Genomic DNA, 12,127 nt, shown 5'->3' with positions numbered 1-12,127 from the left:
TAAACAGTGTGTAAAATTAGCTAAATAAAAGTCATGGGAGTACTTTCGCAAGAACATAAAAAATAAATATCAAGAAGGTGGCAAAATATTCTGGAGGTTGTTGAAGAAGCTTAGGAATGGAGGAAAGAGTGCTGTAAAAGGAGTTAGAGATGATAAAGGTGACATGAAAATGGGGAGAGAAAGATATCCTTGAAGTATGGAGTAATTACTTTGTAAAAGTGCTAAATGAAACAAGCAGTGTTGACAGCACAGTGATAAAAAGCACTGACCAGGCATGCAGTCAGGAATACATATCCATAATTAAGTGTAGAAAAAGCCATCAAAGGCTTGAAATGTGGAAAGGCAAGCAGGAGCAGATGATATTCGACCAGAAATGCTGAAGTATGGTGGCATAAAAGTCTTACAGCGGCCCTGCACTGCATAGTTCAGAATGCTTGGACAGAGGGACGAATTCCCGATGATTGGAGTAGAGCTCTCATAGTACCCATATATAAAAAGTAAAATAAAACTGAATGTGAGAATTACGGAGGTTATCCCTACTGAGTGTTCCTGGTAAGATCTATGCAAGTATACTTGAGAAACGGTTGAGAAGAATTGTGGAAGAAAATCTTGGTGAAGAACAAGCTGGATTCAGGCCAAATAGAGGCCTTGTCAGGATCAGATCTTCAACTTTATGACAAATAGTGGAGAAATCAAGGGGATATAACTAAGATCTGTATTTAAGTTTTGTCGATTTGAAAAGGCATATGACAAGGTACGAAGAGAGAAGCTATTCAATATGCTACAGTTATATGGTGTCAAATGGAGCATTATATCAAGCAATACTTAGTCTTTATTTGAACTGTAAGTCAGCAGTTAGAATTGAAGGAAGTAAAAGAAGATGGTTTAATGTTAAATCTGGTGTGAGACAAGGATGTACATTATCCCCTCTGTTATTCATTATCTATATAGAATCACATTATGAAGGAAAGTGATATTAAACATGATATCAAAATTGGAGATGTTAATGTCAGCTCTTTGCTTTATGCAGATGATGTTATACTTCTAAATAAATCCACTACAAGTTTGCAAGATTCCCTGACTAAATTGAATAACTGTTGTAATAGATATGGTATGAAGGTCAGCAATAAAAAGACAAAGACAATGAAAATAGGCAGAATCATTAAAAATGTCAACTGTGTTGTGAATGGAGAACCTGTGGAACAAGTAAAACATTTCATCTACTTAGGGACGATTTTTACTGAAGATGGTAAATTAAATATGGAAATAGACAACTGAATCAGCAAAGCTGGTATGGTGGGAAGTCAATTGAATTAAATTCATATGGAATAAGAGAGAAATTAGTCACAACACTAAATTAGATGTATACAAGACAGTGTTCAAACCAGTTTTAACTTATGGATCTGAGAGGTGGGTCAGAAGTAAAACACTTTGACCAAAGATGTGAACAGATGGCATCAATGGCACCATCATATTAAAAATGAGGATATCAGGAAAGAACTTGACATTGTCAGCATCCAGGAATGCATTAGCAGAGCTAATCTCAGGTGGTATGGTCACTTAAACTTAAACAGAATGGGCGAGGAAAGATTAGCAAACCAAGTGTTCTCTACCAGGTTGGCAGGAAAACGACCCAGAGGAAGACCAAGATATAGATGGAGTGATACGGTACAAAGTGCCTTAGACGATAGAAATATAAAATCTGATAATGTTGAAGTCTTGACAAGTAACAGACTGATTTGGAGGAAAATTGTAGATTGGAAGTTAGTAATGATGTAAATTTTTCATGTAGTACTATCATATCCTGTACACCACTTGAGGGTACATGGCAGGAATTTGATGATGATGAGGATATGTTTGTTTTGTATATGTATTTTTGGTAACCCATAAATCCAAGGAGGCCTAAGATTATATGGTTTAAGTTTTTGGATTTCAGGAGGCTAGGGTAATTTTTGGAGACCCTTTATTTTTGTGTTTGAGCAGGGTCATTTTCAGTTAGGTGGTACATAGAATGATCTCTGACTAAGACTGACATTTTTTTATCATATTCAGAGAGAGAGGGGGAGAGATCGTAGACTACCATAGCATTTTCCAATTTGGTAATGATAATATTCTGGTTTTGGAATAATTTTTTAAGTGTAGTGAGTCCTGCATAAGATAAATTTATTTGGAGGCTTTACACATTAAAGATTCTCTACCCTACTTTAAAATTCATTTAGAAAATATTTTATAGAATATGGAATATTATAATTATTGCATTAGAATTATCACTTGCCATTATCTAACCTATAAATTTCTTCTGATATTAAATACTTCTATTTTAAATTAATTTCAGTTTAGACATTTCATACTTTGGTGTTTCAGGAAATTGTTCATGCAAGAGAAATTCGTTATCGTATTCTGGCAAACTGTGAATTGGCCTTGGAACCTGGCACAACAAAAGATGAAAAGAAGCGATTATTGCATACTGTTATTATAGGAGGTGGACCAACAGGAGTTGAATTTGGAGCAGAACTTTATGACTTTGTTTTGGATGTAAGTTCATAATTTTTTTCAAAATAGGCATGTTACTTTCTCTATATGTCATTTTATTTTTAATATTTGGTCGTCTACAGGGAGAAAGTAGAATATTTCGCTATTACACTCTCTCTCTCTCTCTCCCTACATATATATATATATATTGTGACTAGTATTGACTCGGTTTGCAAACATATTTAAAAATTAATAATTGTACTTTTAGACATTTGTAATTTGTACTTTTAGACATTTGTAATTTGTACTTTTAGACATTTCATACTTTGGTGTTTCAGGATATTGTTCATGCAAGAGAAATTCCTTATCGTATTCTGGCAAACTGTGAATTGGCCCTGGAACCTGGCCCAACAAAAGATGAAAAGAAGCGATTACTTAAATCCTTAAAAAATAACCAAGACATTATAATCACAAAAGCAGATAAAGGCAATGCCACTGTCCTTTTAGACTGACATATATTGAAAAAATGAACCATTTAATATAGGACCACAACACCTACCAAATGGTAAACTTCAACCCCACAAAACGTAACAAAAAGAAAACAACTGAATTAATCAAATCCGTCCACACATGGCCTGAAGAAACAACAAAAAAATTAATATCTCAGTATGCCCGTGCGCCCAGAATTTATGGCCTGCCAAAAATACACAAACCAGGCACACCGCTTCGTCCGATTGTTGAAGGAATTGACAGCCCAAATTATCACTTAGCCAAAAAATTAGCTGCCACACTCAAGGAATTGGTAGGTCAGTCTCCTTCCTACATAAAAAATACACAACATTTCATTAATAAAATTAAAAACATTACACTCAACGACCAAGATTTATTAGTCAGCTTTGACATAACTTCCCTTTTCACCAATGTCCCGATCAGTGACACAGTCTTGCTCCTACAGAACATATTTCCACATGACATCACGGCCCTCTTTGCCCACGTACTCCGCTCCGGATATTTCGTGTGGCAAAACAATTTTTACCTTCAAAAAGAAGGTACAGCCATGGGCTCACCACTTTCTTCCCCAATAGCTAACTTTTATATGGAAGACTTTGAGCAACATGCTCTAGAGACGGCATGTCTAAATCCCAAAATTTGGCTCAGATATGTCGACAATATTTTTGCCATTTGGCCACATGGCCGCGAAGCTCTAAATACATTACTTAGCCACCTAAACAAACAACACAAACATATCCAATTCACCATTGAAAGAAAAAAACAACTCTCTTTCTTTCCTAGACACACTTGTCACACGTCTTCCCTCTGGCTGTCTCTCCTTCTCAGTTTCCGCAAACCTACACACACAGACCAATACATACACAAAAATTCTTACCACCACCCAACACAAAAACTAGGTGTCATAAGCACCCTTAAACACAGAGCCCTAACTATTTGTTCTAACGAACAGGCTCTAAACTAGGAATACAAGATCATCAACCAAACATTTATCAAAAATGGATACAGTAAAAAAACTATTCACAAGATCCTCCATAAAGATACCAGTAAGAACAAAAAAGATTTCAAGAATGCTATTGCCATTCCTTAGGTTAGAGGCATTTCTGAAAAAATAGACAGAACACTTCACAAATACAACATTAAAACCACCTTTAAACCCCCAAATAAGTTAAGACACCTACTCAGTTCTTCTAAAGATCCCCTTCCACACCTAGCACACCCAGGGGTATACAAAATACAATGCACATGTAACCTACCATGTGTATGGTATGTTACAATGCACATGTAACATACCATACAGAGGGGAAACAGGGCGAACTATCCCAATCAGACAAGACGAACACAAATGACACATTAAATACCTCCATTTTGGTAAAACCGGCCTTTCTGACCACGCACTCCAAACATACCACAGAATTGACTGGAAAAATACCAAGTCCCTACACCGCACCAAAACCTGGTTTGAGAGAAAATTTAAAGAGTCATGCGAAATGCTCAAACAACCCAAATCTCAACAAAAATGATGGCTTAACCATTTCAAGAATGTGGAGGACCCATCTACAACCTGTATAACAACCTAAACTAGCCTTAGAAAAATCCCACTACAAGAAGACAACCTGGTGAAGTGCTTGGAACATTCAACAGCAACTGAAAGAAATCATTTTATAACAATCAGAACTATCCAGAAGAATATTAATGCATGAGGACTTTAGCAGTTTATTGTAGTTGTATTTATTTATTTATAATATATATATATATATATTTTTTTTTAATTTATTTTATTTTTTTAAAATTTTTATTTATTTTATTTTTTTTTATAACTAGAGGTCAGGCTAGTAAAAAGGATTTATTAACTACATAGATTTAGTTTACCAGTATACAGGGCATGAGCATGTAGCTTGGTTCCTTATACAGTTGTATTCTTCCGATGATGACCTCGATATAGGGGTCGAAACGTCAAGTTTTATTTTATTAGTAATTAATAAAATAATCTGTTCAACACGAGTGTTTTTGTGTCCCTAAATTTACAAATATGAGTGCTGATCACCTTGTAACCTTAAAAGAAAGAATAATAATTGTACTGACTAAAAACACCGAGAAAGGCATTATCATCATCATCATAAAATTCCTGCCATATACCCTCAAGGGGTGTACAGGATATGATAGTATTACATGAAAAATTTACATCATTACTAACTTCCTATCTACAATTTTCCTCCAGATCAGTCTGTTACTTGTCAAGACTCTAATATTATCAGATCTTATATTTCTGTCGCCTGAGGCACATTGCACTGTATCAATCCACCTATATCTTGGTCTTCCTCTGGATCGTTTTCCTGCCAACCTGGCAGAGAACACTTGTTTCTTGTTTTGCCAATCTTTCCTCGCACATTCTTTTTAAATGACCATACCACCTGAAATTAGCTCTGTTAACATATTCCTGGATGCTGACAATGTCAAGTTCTTTAACAATATCCTCATTTTTAATATGATATTGCCATTGATGCCATCTGTTCATGCCTCTAATGTTTCTCAGGGTTCTCATATCTGTGGTCTCTAGTCTTTGGTCAAGTGTTTTACTTCTGACCCAGCTCTCAGATCCATAAGTTAAAACTGGTTTGAACACTGTCTTGTATACAGCTAATTTAGTGTTCCGACTAATTTCTCTCTTATTCCATATGAATTTATTCAATTGACTTCCTACTATACCAGCTTTATTGATTCTGTTGTCTATTTCTATATTTAATTTACCATCTTCAGTAAAAATCGTGCCTAAATAGATGAAATGTTTTACTTGTTCCACAGGTTCTCCATTCACAATGCAGTTGACATTTTCAACGATTCTGCCTATTTTCATTGTCTTTGTCTTTTTATTGCTGACCTTCATACTATCTCAATTACAACAATTATTCAATTTAGTCAAGGAATCTTGCAGACTCGTAGCGGATTTATTAATAAGTATAACATTGTCCCCATGAAGCAAAGAGCTGACATTAACATCTCCAATTTTGATATCTCGTTTAATACCACTTTCCTTCATAATGTGATCTATATAGATAATGAATAACAGAGGGAATAATGTAATTTAATGTTAAATCTGGTGTCTCACACCAGATTTAACATTAAACCATCTTCTTTTACTTCCTTCAATTCTAACTGCTGACTTACAGTTCAAATAAAGACTAAGTATTGCTTGATATAATGCCCCATTGACACCATATAACTGTAGCATATTGAATAGCTTCTCTCTTGGCACTTATCATATGCCTTTTCCAGATCTACAAAACTGAAATAGAGATCTTTGTTATATTCTCGTGATTTCTCCACTATTTGTCGTAAAGTGAAGATCTGATCCTGACAGCCTCTATTTGGCCGGAATCCAGCTTGTTATTCACCAAGATTTTCTTCTACAATTCTTCTCAACCGTTTCTCAAGTATACTTGCATATATCTTACCAGGAACACTCAGTAGGGAAATACCTCTGTAATTCTCACATTGAGTTTTATTTCCCTTTTTATATACGGGTACTATGAGAGCTCTACTCCAATCATCGGGAATTGGTCCCTCTCTCCAGGCCTTCTGAACTATGCAGTGCAGCCACTGCAAGACTTTTATACCACCATACTTCAGCATTTCTGGACGGATATCATCTACTCCTGCTGCTTTTCCACATTTCAAGCCTTTGATGGCTTTTTCTTCTTCAAGTATGGATATGTATTCCTGACTGCATGCCTGTTGAGTGTTTTTTACCAGTGTGCTATCACTGCTTGTTTCATTTAGCAATTTCTCGAAGTAATTACTCCATACTTCAAGGATATCTTTTTCTCCAGTTTTCATGTCACCTTTATCATCTCTAACTCCTTTTACAGTACTCTTTCCTCCATTTCTAAGCTTCTTCAACAACCTCCAAAATATTTTGCCACTTCTTGATATTTATTTTCTATGTTCTTGCCAAAGTCTTCCCATGTCTTTTTGTTTAGCTAGTTTTACACAGTGTTTAGCTTTCTTACGTTTGTCTCTGTATTCTCAAAGAGCACAAGCTGACTTATTTGCCAGGAGCTTTTGATATGCTTTCTTCTTTTCCTACACTGCCCTCTTTAACTTCCTGTGTCCACCATGGAGTTCTGATTTTTTTATCCTTGCAGACAACCTCAGCACTTGCCTCTCTGGCTGAATCAATCAGGGCTTTTTTCAAGGCTTGCCACTGAATCTCCAAGGTTTGGTTCTGTTCTCAAACTCTTTCATTTTTTCACATCTGAGAGCTGCTCAACTTTTATTTGCTTTAAAACTTTATTACATGTTATTCTTTTCAATATGAAATTCAATTTTATTCTCTCAAGACTAAATAGTGATCACTTCCAATTTCAAATCCTCTGTACACTCTGGTGTCCTGCACAAGGGAGAAAACATCACTATCATAATCAATGAGACTTTTTTTATTTCTTGCCTCTTCTCTCATGTGAATATGTGCACATTTTTATGTTGGAACATGGTGTTCCAAGTTTCCCATTCTGATATTTGCCCACATCACTCTACTTGAGACTGCCTGCCATTCAAGAAGATTAGCCTTGTATTTAGTGTTGAATACTATGGCTACTCCTTCTTTTCCTTGATTGTCATTGCCTGAATATAACATTTTGTATTTATTGCTCAGAAAGATCTCACCAGTTTTTGTCTTTTTTGTTTCAGTCACCCCTATTATGTTGATCTGGTACTTATCTTAATTCCTCAGCTAGCTCTATTTCTTTGCCATTCAGACTTCTTATGTTGATAGTACCGATCTTTAATAATGGTGATGTTGAGTTGGAATGTTTTTTCAGATTTGTTCCAGTAGCTGACTTTTTGCTGTTCACCCTGGTTCCCTGGTGAAAACAACGGGGGCCTTGTTTAACTGGGCGACGTCCCAGCCAGCATAAAATTTTGTCAAGTTGTACCATCATTTTGTAATTTGGTTTAAGCCAATAAGAATTACAATTTGTTCGGCTAAATCCCAAATTGCCATCCCATCCTCATTCGTTCTGCATCCAGGTAGATACCCAACAGGGTGCACCACGAGAAGGTGAGGATTGGACATTAGGTCAGATCCCTGGTCGGTTCTCCATATTCCTTTAAAGTCTGTGTGGAGGTCTCCTCATAGTTATACAGCTTTGACCCTTAAGCACCCCAAGAAAGGTAAGAAAACTTTAATTTAACATGACTAGTTTCGTCGGAATGCTGACTTCTTCAGGTGTGTAAATAATAACAAAATAACAAGAAAAATAACAAGGTAAAAAACATGGACTTCTCAAATTAACAAAATAGGAATAGCAACAGTCATATTTGAACTGGTGTCCGCGTGGCAGGACTAGCGTGAGTTGTGAGTGGCAACTGATTCTAGAGCACCAGAACTCAATCACTGCACTGTGGGCATCAGGCAAACCGTAGCTTAAATTGTTGTTTATATGTGATGGGTCCAGAACTATCTCTTTTGATTCTATAATACGTCTCTCAAGTTCGTCACCGCATTTATAGATATTGATCGTAAGATTCTAGTCTATAATCTGGTGTTGAAGCTCTTCTAGATTAGAGTTAGCGGAGAAAAAAACATGACTGGAGAGTGCACTTACACAGGTTCTTTTGTAAGAGATGTCATGCTGGTGTTCCTCAAGACATAGTGAAATAGATTTATCTGTCTGTCCATAATAAGGTTTACTGCAGTTGCAGACGACTTTATAAACTCCTGGAAACTGAAGCTGGTTGTGTTTTGATTTGGGACAACTCATTAAAGATTGAAGCTTTGGTAAGCTGGTGAAGTAGGTTTTAATGTTGAATTTCTTCATTATTTTTGCCAGTTTTGGAGATTGAGAGTTTATGAACGGCAATTGGATATGAGTAATAGGATTAGAGTTATCTTCTTGTCGAGGTTGGATATGTGGATGTAGATGTTTAGTGATGCTTCGAGAGGAATAGCCATTGTTTAAAAATGTGCTTTTCAGATGGTTGAGTTCTGTTTGAAGGTCTTCTTCTACTGAAATAAGAGGTCTTGCTCGATAGGCCAGAGTGGAAATAATACCAAATTTCTGTGGAGGTATTATTTGTGTGAGTAGGTTTTCAAAAAATTGAAAATTTAATACAACCAGGCATTCTAGTGATCTCTAAGTCCAAAAAAGCGAGGATGGCATTTATCTCTAGCTCTGACATGAATTTGATGTTCTGCTGTTGATTATTCAAATGATCTAGGAAGGTTTGTAGCTCCTCGCCTAGGACAATATTCCCAGATAAGGAAGATGTCATCAATGTATCGCAGCCACAGTTTAGGTTTTAATTTTGCGTTTGAAATAGCTCTCTCTAGAAGATTTTGAAGAGAGAGCTATTTCAAACGCAACAACATTAAAACCTAAACTGTGGCTGCGATACATTGATGACATCTTCCTTATCTGGAAATATGGTCTAGAGGAGCTACAAACCTTCCTAGATGATTTAAATAATCAACGTCAGAGCTAGAGATGAACGGCGTCCTCGCTTTTTTGGACTTAGAGATCACTAGAATGCCTGATTGTCTTAAATTTTTGATTTTTCGAAAAACTACTCGCACAGATAGATACTTGCATGCCTCTTCTCATAACTTCCCTCCACAGAAATTTGGTATTATTTCCACTCTGGCCCATTGATCAATATCTCTTATTTCAGCAGAAGAAGACCTTCAAACAGAACTCAACCATCTGAAAAGCACATTCTTAAACAACAGCTATTCTTCTCGAAGCATCACTAAACATCTACATCCACATATCCAATCTCAACAAGAAGAAAACTCCAATCCTATTACTCACATCCAATTGCCGTTCGTAAGCTCTCTATCTCCAAAACTGGCAAAAATAATGAAGAAAATCAACATTAAAACCTACTTCACCACCCTACCAAAGCTTCATTCTTTTCTGAGTTGCCCCAAACCAAAACACAACCAGCTTCAGTTTCTAAGAGTTTATGAAGTCGTCTGCATCTGCGGTAAACCTTATTATGTACAGACTGATAAGTCTATTTCACTACATCTTGAACACCAGCATGACATCTCTTACAAAAGAACCCGTGCAAGCGCACTCTCCAATCATGTTCTTTTCTCCGCTAACTCTAATCTAGAAGAGCTTCAACACCAGATTATAGACTGGAATCTTACGACCAATATCTATAAATGCGGTGATGAACTTGAGAGACGTATTATAGAATCAAAAGAGAGTGTTGACATCTCTTACAAAAGAACCCGTGCAAGCGCACTCTCCAATCATGTTCTTTTCTCCGCTAACTCTAATCTAGAAGAGCTTCAACACCAGATTATAGACTGGAATCTTACGACCAATATCTATAAATGCGGTGATGAACTTGAGAGACGTATTATAGAATCAAAAGAGAGTGTTCTGGACCCATCACACATAAATAACAATTTAAGCTACAGTTTGCCTGACGCTCACAGTGCAGTGATTGAGTTCTGGCACTCTCGAATCAGTTGTCACTCACTTACAACTCATGCTAGTCCTGCCATGCAGACACCAGTTCAAATATGACTGTTGCTATTCGTATTTTGTTAATTTGAGAAGTCAATGTTATTTTTCCAATTTTTTTGTTTTTATTTACACACCTGAAGAAGTCGGGGTTCCGACGAAACTAGTCGTGTTATATTAAAGTTTTCTTACCTTTCTCGGTGTTTTTAGTCAGTATAATTATTAATTTTTAAATATATATATATATATATACAGTGAAATGTACTAACTTGTGATTTTCTGGATAGTTCACTATTTTATATAGTCAGGGGTTATTAACAAGGTGACAAATGCCTTGGACAAGGAAGATGCATATATGAGTACAGTGGCATACTTAGATTTTGCAAGAGCTTTTGAGAGACTGCCACACGACAAACTGTTAAATAAATTATCAAGGATCTGAAATTCAGGGCTGACATTGCACACGTTATGAAGATGTCACATTGGGTAATGGCAATGATGCAGAGGACCCTGACATGCAAAAACATTGTATAAGGCCTTGATCAGGACTTATTTGGTTATTGGACACAGATTTGGTCACTGGGTGTTCATAGTGATGAGAATATATTAGAAAGGGTCCAGAGAAGATTCACAAAAGTGGTCAGTGGTCTTTGGAATGTGGAGTACAAGGAGAGATTGAGAAAATGTAAATTGCAAAGCCTCGTGAATAGGAGAAGGAGTGGAGGTGGGGGGGGGGATATGATTGAGATATATCAAGGGTTGTTATCAAGTTAACATGGAATAGAGTTTTCATAGAATGGGAGGGGGTAGAACAAGAGGCCATCACTGTAAACTGTATAAGGAGGGTGTGAGCAGAGGAGTGAGGGGAAGGTTCTTTACATGGAGAGTGGTTGGTCAGTGGAATGCATTGTCTGAGTGTGTTGTGAATGTAGGCATATTGAATCAGTTTAAGGCACGGTTGTATGAGCATTGTGTGCAATGGTATGTGTATCTCCCAAAATGAGTCTTTGACTCCATGGAGGCAGATGTTAATAATAATAATATTGAATAATTCAGTTGTTACTTTAAAACTCCCTCTTAACTACTTTAACCATATTTTAAAGATTACATTTAAACATGTATTTAAGCTAACTTTTAAATATACCCATGGTTCAGACATGCTGTAAGAAAACACATAATCTCAGTAAAAGTACATAAATAATTACTGATACTTAAGCATCAGATATTGGAAAGAATAACTCAATCCATTCTCACTGATACAAAGATGTGAAACAAGAAAATAAGAATATAACAATTGGTTATATGCTTAACCACCTTACCGGCCATTATGGATCATATACTCATTCTCATATGCTTCGTATCCATCATGTATTTCAATGGTATTACAATTTTAATATGCACTTCGCATCCATGATAACCTTGACATCTATAGATGTCTTGACTGGTAGCGTGGTTAATATACATGCTGCATGTCAGATGATGTGCATAGCAGATTGGAATCCTTTCAGTTTCAGGTGACATAACTGACAGATTACATGTAACATTAATAACACTCATGGATGATTAAAAAATCTGTTTTCAGTTATGCAACCTCAGCCATCGCTTGGGTCTGCTACATTGGACTGTGTTTTTGCTATTTGACCTTATTCAGAATCTGTCAACTTACAACA

At 36.2% G+C, this 12,127-nt stretch overlaps 1 protein-coding gene across 3 annotated transcripts in view; it reads left to right on the top strand.

The window, feature by feature from the left end:
• Positions 1 to 12,127, top strand: part of LOC150102032 (uncharacterized) — a 160,219-nt gene that overhangs the window by 43,388 nt on the left and 104,704 nt on the right. For 2 of the 3 annotated variants that reach the window (XM_090400734.1, XM_090400733.1), the window contains exon 4: positions 2,365 to 2,535. The exons of the other annotated variant lie outside the window; for it this stretch is intronic. In XM_090400734.1, the coding sequence (XP_090256860.1) occupies positions 2,365 to 2,535 (171 nt within the window). The remainder of the gene's footprint in view (positions 1 to 2,364; positions 2,536 to 12,127) is intronic. 3 annotated transcript variants of the gene reach the window in all.

The sequence above is a fragment of the Typopeltis vanoorti genome, chromosome 11 (genome assembly GCF_054136105.1).
Source record: "Typopeltis vanoorti isolate ZY-2024b chromosome 11, IOZ_Tvanoo_1.0, whole genome shotgun sequence".
NCBI classification, from domain to species: Eukaryota; Metazoa; Arthropoda; class Arachnida; order Uropygi; family Thelyphonidae; genus Typopeltis; species Typopeltis vanoorti.
The sequence above is the reverse complement of the archived record's forward strand: the minus strand, read 5'-3'. Positions and strand labels throughout refer to the sequence as shown.